Genomic DNA, 14,986 nt, shown 5'->3' with positions numbered 1-14,986 from the left:
CTGTAATTTAACCAAACATAATCACAGTTTTTCCAGCGTGTACATACTTCATATATGAGACTCTCTAGTTGTCTGTTTAATGTGCAGCTGATTAAAAAGCTTCCTCCATGGTTGTTGTCTTCTCCATCCAGGCTTCGGCTCACGTGGCCGGCTGGTATTTTTAGATGACGGAGGTTTAATTTTAGCAGAGGTTGGGCCGGAGGGAAGCGACTGTTTGGAGTTTTCCTGCTGCAGCACGTGTCGTCTGGATGTGCAGCAGTGAGGTGAGGAAGAGGAAGAGGAAGAGGAAGGATGCATGAATGTTAACGTTAGCAGCATCAGGACCACAACATGCATCAGTGTGTGAACATGAATCCGTTTGCTTCCATGGCTGCTGGATGCACGTGAATGAGGCTCCTTCCTCCTTATGGTTTACCCTCCCCCAGCAGGACGCTATATTTAGGACCAGCACTGTACATGTGATGCAATCTGACAGCTCTGTGGAGCGTTCACTGACTTTCATTAAAACTCTCTTTATGCAGACACTTCAAAGCTGCAACAAACACATTTACTTCCTGTTACTTTCCTGCATACTTGGGATTTCCTTTTCTTTTTGCTTTAAGCCAAGAATCAAAGTTAAATGCTGCACACAGTTCAAACTGATGGAAAACAGCCACAAACAGACCAAATAGACTGAAAATGGCCAGAAATGACCATAAAAAGGCAGGAAATGATCACAAAGTGACTAGAAATGATCATAAAAAGACTGAAATAACAATAGATGAAAAATGACAAGGACACTAGAAATAACCACAAACAGACCAAAAATGACCACAAGGAGAGTAGACATGACAACAAATACACCAAAAACAACAACAAATAGACCAAAAATGACCACAAATACATTAAGAATGTCCACAGGGAGATGCAGAACACGTGTAGAATGTCCACAAAAATTCTATCTTCCTGATTATTTAAAAAAAAAAAAAAAATTACTGTGTAAAATAAACAAAAACTGTATTTGACACATCTAATTAAAAAAAATAGATTTTTTTTCACAAAAAAACTATTTTAATACTGCTACTTTATAAATTTTTGTTGACTTGATGTTGTCCCTTTGCTTTCTTATTTTTAAATTGCATTTTTAAAATTTATTGTATTGTTGTAAAAATTGCAAAAATATCAGCAAAAAATGTGCAAAAAATGATATTTTTAGCTGATTTGAGCTGCAATCTAACTAGATGAGGGATAAAAATGAAAAACAGCAGTTTAAAATATTTTTTTGTGTTCAATGTACAAATCTTTTCTTTCAAATAACAGCAAATATGTATAGTTTTAGTTTAAAAAAATAATTTCATATTCAAATGCCATTTATGAAAAGACAGATTTTTGATGTGGACTTTTTTATGAATAAAATGTAAATTAATACTTTTTGTGTCATTTTTGTGTTATTTTCTCATCTTGTGTCTTTTTTTGCATTTCTTGTGTCATATTTTTGTCTTTGTGTGCCATTTTTGTGCGTTTTTTGTATCGTTTTTGTGTCTTTGTGCCATTTATGTGTGTTTTTGTATACTTTTTGGGTCTTTTTAAGTCATTTTTGTGTATTTTTATGTCTTTTTCTGTCATTCTCTGCGTTTTTGTGTCATTTTGTGTGATTTTGATGCTTTTTGTGTGGTTTTACTGATTATTATCTGTAATTTAACCAAACAAAACAACAGTATTTTACAGTATGTGTGTACTTTTCATATAATATTTTAGAGTTGCAGTGAAAACAGGAGATTATGGTGTGATTTCTGGACTCCGCACCACCTTGTACTCTGCTGCAGGTGCTGCAGTGTTTCATCTTTTTTCTGAACATCAATATTAACCAAAAACACATCAGTCTGGCTGCATTTTGATGAAATAAAATGCTCATAATTCTAGTTATTTACTTCTACCTGCTGGTTTTCTTCCAGGTTATCGCTGATAACTGCACTAAGCTGACTGGCGTTTCTATGGATACATGAAGGAGGAGTTTAATGATGTTGTGTTTGTTCCACAGCAGATTAAATCCAACTTTATCAGGATTTACAACAATATTTAGGCCCACAGAGGGAACTGATGGAGTTTCATTTAAATCTTGCTGATGTTCCTCCTGGACTCTGTGCTCTAATTAAGCAGTGGTGGTTATTTCCAGCAGCAGCTGCTTATTCATGTGTGAATCCCTGAACTTCCTCCTTTATCTGCTGGATTCTTCATCTGGAGGAGCTTCATGTGCTTTAATGTCGCTACACGCTGCTTTTGTCTAGTTTATGTCATATTGGTGCTTTTTGTGTAACTTTAGTGCCATTTTTATGTTTTTTTTAAGAACCTGTGTGTTTTTTTGGGGGGGGGGTTGCCTCTTTTTGTGTCATTTTTGTGTCATTTTCGTATCTTTTTGGCCATTTTGTGTCATTTTTGTGTAATTTAAGCATCATTTTGATTCATTTTTGTGTTATTTTCTGTACCTTTTGTGTCATTTTTCTGTTATTTTAGCATCCCTTTGTGTCATTTTCATGTCTTTTTGTGTCTTCGTCTCTTTTATGTCATTTGTGTGTCTTTATGTCATTTTTGTGTCATTTTTATCTCTGTTTTTGTTTATTTGCATCTTTATGGCTGCATTTTTGTCTCTGTCACATTTGCATCCTTTTGTGTCACTTTTGTGTCATTTTTGAGTTATTTGAGCATCCTTTTGTGTCATTTTGTGTTATTTCAGCATCATTTTGTGTCTTTTTTGGTGTCTTTTATATTTGTGTTATTTCAGCATCCTTTTGTGTCTTTTTTGGTGTCTTTTATGTAATATTTGTGTTATTTCAGCATCCTTTTGTGTCTTTTTTGGTGTCTTTTATGTAATATTTGTGTTATTTCAGCATCCTTTTGTGTCTTTTTTGGTGTCTTTTATGTAATATTTGTGTTATTTTAGCATCCTTTTGTGTGTTTTTTTGTGTCTTTTATGTTATATTTGTGTTATTTCAGCATCCTTTTGTGTCTTTTTTGGTGTCTTTTATGTAATATTTGTGTTATTTTAGCATTCTTCTGTGCGTCTTCATGCTTGTTCCGTTTCCACGTAGCTGCAGGACTTTGTGTTGCAGAGAAAAATGAACCAACAGTGAGTTAACATGGCGACAGGTGGAGGTTTGAAGCATTTGTGTTGTTCTCCAGTAAAAGGAGCTGCAGCAGCAGCAGCAGCAGCAGCAGCAGCATCATCAACAGCTGGGTTAGAGGAACATCAGAGGTTGGAGCTCTGGAAGCCTCACTGAGAACTTCATGAGCAGGACTTGTTGGATGCTGGATGCTGGATGCAGATGGATGCCGTCTGGACCCAGCAACGTTCAATCTCCTCTGGCTGGGAGCATGTGGAGGAGCTGGAGGACCTGAGCTGCTTCCAGTCTGGGTTCACAAAACCACCCACACAGTCTTCACTGATTTAGTTTCAGGAAATACACTGAGCCTCAAATAGTGGCTTTAAATGGCATCTTGTGAGGAGCTCTCATTTCAAGTGGTTGTAACATCTCTCCGTATCTTTTTTGTGACTTTTTTTGTGTCTTTTTATGTCTTTTTGTGTCATTTTTGTGCAATTAAAGCATCCTTTTGTGTCATTTTTGTGTCTTTTTTGTGTTATTTTAGCATCCCTTTGTGTCATTTTTGTGTAATTTAAGTATCCTTTTGCGTCATTTTGTATCTTTTCATGTCATTTTTGTGTCTTTTTGTGGGTTTTTTAAGCATCTTTTGTGTCATTTTGGTGTCTTTTGTGTAATTTTTGTACTTTTTGTGTCATTTTTGTGACTTTTGGTGTCTTTCTGTGTTTTTTTTTAGCATCTTTCTGTGTCATTTTGGTGTCTTTTGTGTAATTTTTGTACTTTCTGTGTCTTTTTGTGTCATTTTTGTGACTTTTGGGTCATTTTTGTGTTATTTTAGCATCCTTTTGTGGCATTTTGTGTCTTTTTTGTTGTTTTTGTGTTGTGTAAGCATTCTTTTGTCATTTTCACGTCTTTTTCTGTTATTTTAGCATCATTTTGTGCTACTTCTCTCTCCTTCTTCATGGTTGCTGATGGAAATTAGCTAAAAGTTTACTCTGGTGCAATACATCAAATGGCAACATTTAATATTGTGCATGGTCCCTTTTTAAATAAACCGATTGATAATAATAATAACAATAATCATGGTTGTTGTTTTTCTTTTGAACTGCAGGACTTTAAATTGCAGGACAGAACAGCCAATAGAAGACCCAGAAACTGCTTGGTTCTCAGAGAGTTAATCTCCTTTAACTTGCCAGAAACAATCATGTGAAGATGCCGTAAAGTGAAGCTTCCCGCTGTACCTCGGTGTTGTGACCTTCTCGGAGGTTGTACGTCAGGTCGTGCTGGATCTCGGTGATGAACTTCTGGGCGTAGTCCGGATAGAGGCAGAGCACCTCGCGGAGCCCTTTGAGGCTGATGTACTGGAGGTCGCAGTAGGTCAGGGCCTTCACACAGGCGTTGGTCTTTATCACCTCCTCCTGAGTCAGACAGTCTGAGCCAATCAGGTCCCCCCGACCTGGAGAGACAGGAAGTGGAAGCTGATGGTAAACAGTGTCTGAGTGTGTCTTTACCAAAAGTGCAGAACGCCGAGCTATAAACCACAGCTGACAGCAGAAAGAGGGACTATTCTCGTGTTGGCTTCATTATGTTTGTGTACTTTGTCACTTAAATGAATCTGGAAAAAAGTCCACCTCCTTGAGGCTCTTAAGTCCCAACAGAAAAGAAAAAAATACCGTACCACCAAAAAACTACCACCAAAATGTATGTGAAGTAGTTAAAATGACACTCAGTGATGCATCATTCATATATATGAATATGTGCCACTGCTTTTACAGCACATTAAACTGATTTAAAGTGCACAATTTCCCAAAATGTTAATAGGCAGAGAGAGTCTTCTTCCTGAAGGGAGCGGGGACAGCACCAAAGATTAAAATATACACATTTGTAGTATTGTGAGCTGAAAAAAACTGCTAAATGACATGCAGTGGTGCATCAGTCATATATAATAATATGTGTCGTTGCTTCTACAGCACATTGAGCGGATTTAAAGTGCACAATTTTCCAGCACGTGAGCATGCGTTACACTAACCAGAGGCCGTGATGCGTGAAGGATAACCCACCTGAAGCAGCCCACTCCGGGGCCAAGAGGCCGACATGTGTGGCTCTGCTGGTTTATGTATATTTTATGGTGCACACAGATACAAATGCACGGCTGTAAGCTGGAAGTCTGTATTCTCTTGTTTCCACTTCCTCCCTCCACCTCGCTGCTTTCTCTGCAGCTGTAAATCCAAAGTGGCAATGCCAAAACAATTTGTGCGTTGTGTTGGGTTTGTGTTTGTGAGAGAGCTGGCTGTGCACTCTGTACTTCTACATGCATGAGACAGGAACAGTGTTTGGACGCCTGTAGGAGAATTGTTTGTGTTCTGATACCTACATGCGTGTGCAAGTCGAACATGCTAATGAGTTTACCGTCTTCCCTCTGTGGGCCGCAGTCATTTCATTATTTACAGCTCATTAATATGAAAAACGTCGTTGCTGATTTGCTGCAGACCCAAAGCGATGCTGTTTGTGAGTCTGTTTGTGTTTCCGTATGCTGTTTTATCCGTGTCGGTGTTGTAGGACAAAGCTCTGGAGAGGATCTCGCTCCGAGAGACCCTGACCCAGGTTCTGAGCTTCTTTACCGAAGGAATGCAGTGTTGATATCCTCATTATTTCCAGGTCTTGATTGGTGCTTTTTCCATTCCTTTGACTGAATGCTGCTGGCAGATATGTTTGTCATGAGCACATATCTGCGATGGAATCTGCACATAACTTCCCAAGAGCGTCAGTAGAACGCAACTGGACTTCTCTTTTTGGTTCTTAAAGACGTCTCGTCTCACATCCGAGATGTTTCTTCAGGAGACTCCGATGTTTATTATCACCCCCAAATCACAGGACTAATGGTCCATAAGCTGGACTTACACAGATCAAATGTCAAAGGTTGTGAAATTCCGACATCAGGGGTGACTGAAGGTGTTCAAGACTGCATTGTAAATACTTGATAAATGGTGTTATAAACATTCTTCACACACGGAAACAATACAACTAGAACAATTACACAAAGGACAAGGTTGAGGACGACACCATGTATTCATTTCTACAAGAATAGATCTCAAGACTGCATTATAAGTACTTGATAAGTGGTGTCGTCCACATTCTGGAAACAGAAGACGGATGGTTTCAAGTGAAGGTGAAAGTGAAGGCAGACATCTGTGTTAAACTGGACCAATCATCTCTAAACAGCTCACTTGTCATGTGCTTATAATGCAGTCTTGAAATCATGTAAGTTCAGGTCCTGAAGAAAGTAAAATGTCTTCAAAAACCAATAGTTGTTGTGTCCGTTATCCTTCAGATGCAGGTGGATTGCTGAGTACTACTGGGGAGAGTTCTAAAGTCCCATTTCACGACGATTCACACCTCAAACCATGTGATCCAAGTATTGATGAGATGTGAAATGCCTTCAAGAACCAAAACGAGTCGTCCAGTATATATTTACTGAAGCTCCTTCGATTACCTGACAAGTGGTGATGTCCACATTCTGGACAGAGAGGACAGTTCAAGAGAAGAGTTGATGAAGCCATTGATTTTAAAGTGGAACAACTACACAAAGAAGAAGGTCAAGGACGACACCACATTAATTTTTACAGGGATGGATATCAAGACTGCATTATAAATACCCGGTAAGTGGTGCAGTAGACTCCTTCCTCTGTTTACTTATCAGGTCCTTATAATGTAGTCTTGAGTTCACTCCCAAGAAGGTTTCAACACTGTTAATACCTTCACTCATCTCTAACTTGGCAGTTTCACAACCATTCAGTGCTCAAGACAATTTGGATTTATTAGTCAGGTGATTTAGGGGCAACAATATATTTCTGGAACTCCCTATCACTTAGAACTGAAGAAAGTCTTGGATGGGAGGTGAAACATCTTGTCTTCTACTGAAGCTCTTCAGATTACCGTGACCTGGATGTATACTCAGTAGTGTTCCATCGCCAGTTTCTCTGAGCCTCTTTTCAATCTTTCCTCTGGTTTTTCTGGTGTTCAGCTCTGTTTAACCTCGTCTCCAGTACAGTGTTGTCCTTTTGTCAGCTAAATGGGTAAACAAAAAGCCAAAGTTCTCCCAAAGAGAGCTTGTTCCACTGCTGCTAAGTGGAAAAATGAACATATACATTCATTAATTCATGGATTTACACTTATTTCTATGGGTTTCCTTCACAGCTTGTGGGGTATTAGTCTCCAGTTACAGTCCATCTTCCACCTGATGGGGTGTGAACCGTTTGCCCACAGCGACAGTTTGATGATTGCAGTTTTATTCACATATCTTCATTATGTTCTTCTTCATAAAGGCTGCCTGGCTGGAGGTCTAATCGCTTCCTCAGAGCTGAACACTTTGCTCATAACGCTGCAAACCAACCCCCAGAATAGACCGATGAGGAGATCTCTTTACTTTGGTTTCTATGATCTCCCAACATATTGCTTAAAGAGCACTTTAAGGTCTTGCTTCAGCAAGTTTTGTGAATTTTATGCCCCGATACACAAGCTTATTTATTTTTTAAAAAACGTTTCTGCTTGTCTTGATGTGTCAGACTTCTTTAGAGCAGCTGCGTTGCATCATTTTGTGGTTGGCTGATTCCATCTTCTCCATATCAGCTGCAAAGTTTACGCTTCAGGATGGATTTGAATAGATTAAATCCCACATCTGTGACATCTAAAGTTGGCGTAACTGCCACTTCTGCTTACTGATTTAACAAAAAAAAAAGGATGTTTTGCTAATTCTTCTAGCATTTAAATGTAATTTCCTCAACCCAGCTGTTGGTCCAGGGTTGGTAGATTGGACTTCTAGATCATCTTTTTTGTTCAACTTTCATTTTTGATAAGAGTTGTAGAGGCAGCTGGACTCCTGACTGTCCTCCAGGAATACGTGGGTTGCCCGTCCTCAGCTGCATCGTTTTGGAGACAGACGGTGGGTTTTGAGTCACTTTGCTGCCGGAATCAAGGAGGGCTTCTATGGTTTGGAGTCCAATACAGAGAAGAACTTCAAGATTCAGGTAGAAAAATGACTCATTCATCCAAACCCACCGATGAACTTCTTCAGGCAATGGTTTGGAGTAAAAAGTCTTTGGATGGATGGAGCCAGTTTGTTTCTGTTGCGTTCTACACATGCACTCATTGGCCACTTTATTAGGTACACCTGTTCACACTAATAGCTAATCAGCCAATGAGTGCAACATTCAGATGGCTAGAATTTGGTGTTTTGTATCAACGGTTCAACTGATCTTGGTTTAACCTTCGTTATCTTCAGGTCAAAAATGTCCTGTCCACTATGTTTAATAGCGTAGAAAACCCCCCAATGATCTTTTTTCAACTTGAAATTCAATGACCTTTCCTTAAGTGACCCCAGCATTAGAAAAAGTGAAACATTGTCTTTGTTTATATTTTCATCAAACACCAACAGTGTGCAAAGATTGTCTTCAGGTCATTTTTGACCCAGCAGTTAAAAGTCACATACAGTAGACGAAAACACACACCCATATCACATACACCTCTAAAATCACAACGACACACACAGACACACACACACACACACACACACACACACACACACACACACACACACACACACACACACACACACACACACACACACACACACACACAGTGAAACATTTGGATTAGGCGTGCTATTGATTGATCTCAGATAAACTTGAACTTCTATGTGCAGGTGCATCATTGCAATCCCACTCCACTCAAGTTCACAGACAAAAGATACACACACATACACAGGCCACTGACAGGTCAATATTCGAGAATGATGTCATCGGCAAGATTCAATAATGATGTCATGGTCAAGATTTTAGAATGATGTCATCTGTCAAGATTATAGAATAATTTCATAGCTCAAAGTTCTGGATTATTGTCATAAGACAAGATTCTAGAATGATGTCATCGGTCAATATTCCAGAATGATGTCATCGGTCAAGATTCCAGAATGATGTCATCGGTCAAGGTTCTAGGGTGATGTCATCGGTCAAGATTCTAGAATGATGTCATAGGTGAAGATGAAAAGTAAAGTCGTCTTCCTCGTATAGCGCCGCGTGACGATGTATTCCTCTGCTCCACTCATTCCTGCACGAAACTTGTTTTTACATCGCAAATGCCGTCCGTTGGAATGATGGAACAAGACTTTCTTAATAGATTTTTGGGAGATGGTGAGGTAACCATGAAACACCGTAGGTCGAGGACGTCGTAAACCGAGGACCTGCTGTAAATAGTATCAGTGAACCACATGTAGTAGGGATGAACGGCGTTTCATTTCAGCACTAGCAATGACAATCTGGAAGTGAACTCCAGCTCAAACTTTAATAAAACCCACCCTGTGGACTCGTTAACAAGTTAAAAGTTTGTTTACCCAGAATGGCCAGCACAGTGTTGTCCTTCAGCACCTCCATGGAGCCCGAGCACACGAAGTAGATGGCCTGCAGAGCGTCGCCCTGGCGGATCAGGAACTCCCCCGGAGCGCAGAACGAGGTCTTGATGATGAGGGACAGCGAGCGCAGACACCCCCTGCTGGCCGACTCGAAGAGCGGCAGCTGCAGCAGCTCCTTGTTCAGGTGCATGGCGATGTCGGCCCTCAGCTCGTCCGGGAAGTCCTTCAGAAGCTGAGCGGAGAACCGAGAGGATCGTTTCATTCAGTGAACGCGTGGGAAGGTGATGCAAAATAAAAACTTTCACCTTCCCACGTAGTCACAACCGACTAATACAGCAAACAGTTTACTGTTTATCTCTGCATATTTACCCACTCATCTGATCTCATAGTTACACCAAGTCCCAGAATCACAAGCTGCACAGAATCACTGGGTCCTTGAACTACTCATTTATGTCTGTAAAACTTAACCAAACCTCGGCAAAAAAATCTGGATATTTATCAAAATCACTCAAAATTTGAGTTGTTGTTCCAGAAATAATCATCTGTATCGAGCTGTTCTATCCAGAAAATCAACCAAATCTCAGCTTCACATTAAGATGTTTTGTCAAAATCACGTCATTTGATATGTCTCGTTGAATAATTAACCAAATATACATCGTTTTTACCGACCAGATATTGTGAAAAACTCAAAATTCAGTGATCCTTAACGCAACTGTGAAGCCACATGAAATAAACAACCAAAGAAATTCAGCGTTTTATTTTACTTTACAATACAAAGATTTTATTAATCCCCCAAGGGAAATTCAACAATTTTGTGCCTTTTTGTGCTGTTGTTGTGTTATTTAGGCATCTTTTTGTGTAATTTTTGAATCATTTTTTGTGTCATTTCTGCCTTTTTGTGCATTTTTCATGGTATTTTAACCTTCTCTTGACATTTTTGTGTTTTTGTGCCGTTTTTGTGTTATTTCAGCATCTTTTTGTGTCATTTTTGTGTCATTTTGTGCCATGTTTCTGTTATTTTAGGATCCTTTGGTGTCTATCAATGTAATTTTTGTGTTATTTTAGCTTCTTTTCGTTTCATTTTTGTGTCATTTTAGCATCCTTTTGTGCTGTTTTCATTTCTTTGTGTCATTCTAACTATGTCAAGCTGCACTGAACACATTTCTGAGTTCTCTCTCCTTCTTCATAGAGCTACAGGACTCTCGACTGCAGTAAAAAATGAACCACAGTGAATAAAAATTCAGGATCTGCTTGGGTTCAGAGGGTTAATGGAAAAGGAAACCTTGTAGGGAAAGTTGTCACCTCCAGGTATTAGCATCTGTCCACTATTGTGCTGTTTTGTTAAAATAAAAAGGATTATCTAGATTTGATGCCCCAGTGAAACACACCAAGAGTGAGTTTAATGTCAACGAGGCCATTAATCCATTAAATTAAGATGACTGCTGCAGCGTGACCCAAAACAAAACCCAAATCCTCCCTATGACTTTGTCTGGAGGGCAAGTCACCGGATTTGCACTTTCCTTCCACTTAATCCCATTGTGGCCGACAAAGTCGATCCAAGTCATGTATCTGTTTCAGAAACTTAAAAGAACAATCTGACATTTTCAGAAATGTGCTGGAGTAAATTACAAGTCATGCGGTGGATCCCTCCTACCTCGCTGACATCGATCCCGTTGTTGACGGACCAGGTGGTCTGGAAACACTCCATCATGCGCTGCTCCAGAGCTTTGGGCAGCCGGTGCACTCGGATGAAGTCCTTCAGGTCCTTGGTGCGGGTGTGGTAGAGGGATCGGCGCGAGTACATCCTCTGGATGATGGCGGTCACGTTTCCAAACACCACGGCGTGCATTAGCGCTGCAGAGGAGACACGCCAAGACAGAAAAAACACCTGACAAGCTGCCTCAGTGGGAGATTTCTTTGTTTGGTTGTCCATTTTCTATCTTCTACCCTCACCCTAACAGCTGAGGCAGACAGCCACCCTCCCTGAACCTGGCTCTGTTGGAAGTTTGGTCCTTCTTCCCAAGTTCTTGCTCAAAAGAAATCTAAAGAGGAGCTATGGATTCGTTGGGTTTCTCTGTATAATTTTAGAAGGTTTCCTTGAGATGATATGCGTTGTGAATTACACTGATCAGCCACAACATTAAGACCACAGACAGGCGAAGTGAATAATATTGATCATATTGTTACTAAGTGATGTTCTGCTGGAAACCTTGGATTTTAGCATCTGTGTTAATTAGACTTAGACACCCAAGTAAACATTGTCCCAGAAAAAACACACTCCTTCATGCAAATGGAAATCCTAAATGTCACTGGTCTACCCCTGCAGTACCCTAAACCCTAACAATCAGGAGCATCTTGAGGAACATGACAAACGTCCAAGATGTTGATTCAATCTCCAGACTTCCTAGACCCCATTCTGATCAGTCATCAACATGATGAGTGGAACCAGTTTGATTCCCCACCGCACAACCCAGTGTTCCCAAAGGATCCACTGCCAACATCCTGGTCCAGACCCCACAGGACACCCTGAAAGGTCCTCTGGTCCAGACCCCACAGGACGCCCTGAAAGGTCCTCTGGTCCAGACCCCACAGGACACACTGAAAGGTCCTCTGGTCCAGACCCCACAGGACGCCCTGAAAGGTCCTCTGGTCCAGACCCCACAGGACACCCTGAGAGGTCCTCTGGTCCAGATCCCATCTGGTCCAGGTCCAGTGGTTCAGAGCATTTTTGACCAACACGATATTAGGCAGGTGGTTTTAATGTTGTGGCTGATCGGTGTATACCCAACTATATAAATAAATCTGAACTGAAGTGAGACATTACAGGTGTCAGAACTTAGAATTTGTGCTACATTCCAAGTTTTTGCTGTTAGCTATGATTGTAGGAGCTTCAGTAGAAATCAACTGGACTTATCTTGTAGGTTCTTGAAGACGTTCCACCTTCATCCTCGAGGCTTCTTCAGGGAGTTACAGAGTCTCTCCAGGTATATATTCTGTAAGTCCCCATCAGTCAGTTAGAACTGAAGAAGCCTCTTAGATGAAAGTGGAACGTCTTCAAGATCCCACAAGAGAAATCCAGTTGATTTCTATTGAAGCTCCTAAGATCACCAAGACCTTGATGACTGAGAATCTTCACAGACTTTAGCTATGTTCATTAGTTGATGCTAACCAGTCTTCCTAAATGGTTCATCTTGTTCTGTTGTCTGCCATCTCCATAATGACATAATACTGTAGACAGCCCTGGTTTGATGTGGCAGTTTGGCCCACCTCCAATCAGCATGGTGCAGATGGAGAAGATCTTCTCAGAGTCCGTGTTGGCCGAGACGTTGCCGAAGCCGACGCTGGTCAAGCTGCTCAGCGCAAAGTACAGCGACGTCACGTAGGAGCTCCTGACGGACGGTCCGCCGCTCAGCGTCGTCCCCGAGCCGGTCGGCGTCCTCGCTCTCGGCCTGCTGCCGTTCCATTGGCCAGAACCCAGCAAGCCCGCCCCGCTGGAGCCATTCCACTGGCTGTAGTTGGTCAGTCCGGCCGTCACGGAGCCCTGAGGCGAATCGGAGACGCCCAGCAGGGAGGTCAGCGGTGCCAGGAAGTATGGCGTTCCCAGGCGCTTGGCCAGTTCATGGAGCCAGCCTGGTGGGGGAAGAAGAATTTGTCAGTTTAATTAGAACGTTGGGTGACCTTTAGGTGAAGGCTTCATTAGCTCCAGTAACGAGGCTGGAAGGGCAGAGTAATTACTGGTGTCTGACAGCAAACCACACAGAGCATGCCAGCGTTTCACATAATGTCAGCGTATGTTTGTGTTTATGCACGGTGCAATGAATTTGTCCATCCATCCATCCATTATCTATACACCACTTAATCCTCACTAGGGTCATGGGGGGGCTGGAGTCTATCCCAGCTGACTCAGGTGAAGGCAGGGGACACCCTAGACAGGTCACCAGTCTGTCACAGGGCTACATACAGAGACAAACAATCACTCTCACATTCACACCTACGGGCAATTTAGAGTAATCAATTAACCTCAGCATATTTTTGGACTGTGGGAGGAAGCCGGAATACCCGGAGAAAACCCACGCATGCACAGGGAGAACATGCAAACTCCATGCAGAAAGATCCCGGGAAAGCCGGGACGTGAACCAGGGACCTTCTTGCTGCAAGGCGAAAGTGCTAACCACTACACCACTGTGCAGCCCACAATGAATTTGTCTCACCGTTTAATTTGTTTCTTCATGTTTAATAGTAGAAGCCTAAAAGGCACATTTTAAATAGTTTATCCTTTAACCTCTTTAAATAAACCGACCACCTGGACCCCAACGAGCTCAAGAACAACTGAAAAATAAACAATGAATGTTAAATTTAGACAAATACACTCAATTAACCCTGAAAAACTCAAACTTCCTGCCATTAAAACAATCCCTTTAAGCCTTTAAATGTGTTTTCAACATATCTAAAAACAAAAACACCCCAAGAACAAACTTTAATCTCACCACAGAGGGCCTAAAAAATGAATTTATATCAGATTCTGGAATCCTAATGGGTCTTCCAGCACTAAATAGCCTTTGTCTTTATTAGAACCAGACAAATAATCAAATTTTCAACTTGTACCAGAAATAATCATCTGTATCGAGCCGTTCCTTCCAGAAAATCAGTCAAATCTCAGCTTCACATTAAGATGTTTTGTCAAAATCCCATCATTTGGCATATCTCGTTCAAGGATTAGTCAAATATACATCGTTTTTACCGACCAGATACTGAGAAAAACCAAAAGTTCAGTGATCCTTAAGGCAACCGTGAAGCCACATGAAATAAACAACCAAAGAAGTTCAATGTTTGTGTAATTTTGTGCCGTTTTTGTGTTATTTAAGCATCCTTTTATGTCATTTTTGCCTTTTTGTGCATTTTTCTTGTCATTTTAACCTTCTTTTGTCATTATTGTGTTTTTGTGCCGTTTTTGTGTTATTTTATTTATTTATTTATTTTTATTTTATTTTATTTTATTATCCCTTATTAATCCCACGAGGGGAAATTCTGATTTTTGCACCCCACTTGGGGGAGTCAGAGCGATGGGTCAGCTGCGGTACAGCGCCCCCTGCAGCAGGAAGGGTTAAGGGCCCAACAGTGGCCACATCGGGGCTTGAACCTCTGACCTTCTGATCAGTAGCCCAGAGACTTAACCGTTGCACCACCACTGCCCCAAAATTACGAGACCACCGTTTTACTCGTTGTGCTACTGATCAGCTCAGTATCTTTTTGTGTCACTTTTATGTCATTTTGTGTCATTTTTGTGTCATTTTTGTGTTATTTTAGCATCCTTTTGTATCACTTTGTGCCTTTTGTGCCATTTTTGTGTTATTCTAGCATCCTTTTGTTTCATTTTTGTGCCTTTTGTGTCTTATTTGTGTCTTTTTGTGTTATTTTGCATCCTTTTGCGCCATTTTTGTCTTTGTCTCATTTTCATGTCATTTTAACTTCTCTTTGTCGTTTTTGTGTCTTTTATGTCATT

General features: G+C 40.8%; 1 protein-coding gene across 2 annotated transcripts in view; it reads right to left on the bottom strand.

The window, feature by feature from the left end:
- LOC111580848 (potassium voltage-gated channel subfamily H member 8-like) overlaps positions 1-14,986 on the bottom strand; it is a 44,627-nt gene that overhangs the window by 11,233 nt on the left and 18,408 nt on the right. For both annotated transcript variants that reach the window (XM_055008113.1, XM_055008114.1), the window contains exons 8-11: positions 12,751-13,113; positions 11,138-11,337; positions 9,466-9,715; positions 4,319-4,533 (exon numbers count right to left, since the gene is read on the bottom strand). In XM_055008113.1, coding sequence (XP_054864088.1) covers positions 4,319-4,533; positions 9,466-9,715; positions 11,138-11,337; positions 12,751-13,113 — 1,028 coding nt within the window. The remainder of the gene's footprint in view (positions 1-4,318; positions 4,534-9,465; positions 9,716-11,137; positions 11,338-12,750; positions 13,114-14,986) is intronic.

This window comes from Amphiprion ocellaris, chromosome 24, assembly GCF_022539595.1.
Source record: "Amphiprion ocellaris isolate individual 3 ecotype Okinawa chromosome 24, ASM2253959v1, whole genome shotgun sequence".
NCBI lineage: Eukaryota > Metazoa > Chordata > Actinopteri > Pomacentridae > Amphiprion > Amphiprion ocellaris.
This window is presented reverse-complemented; position numbering and strand designations above follow the sequence as displayed.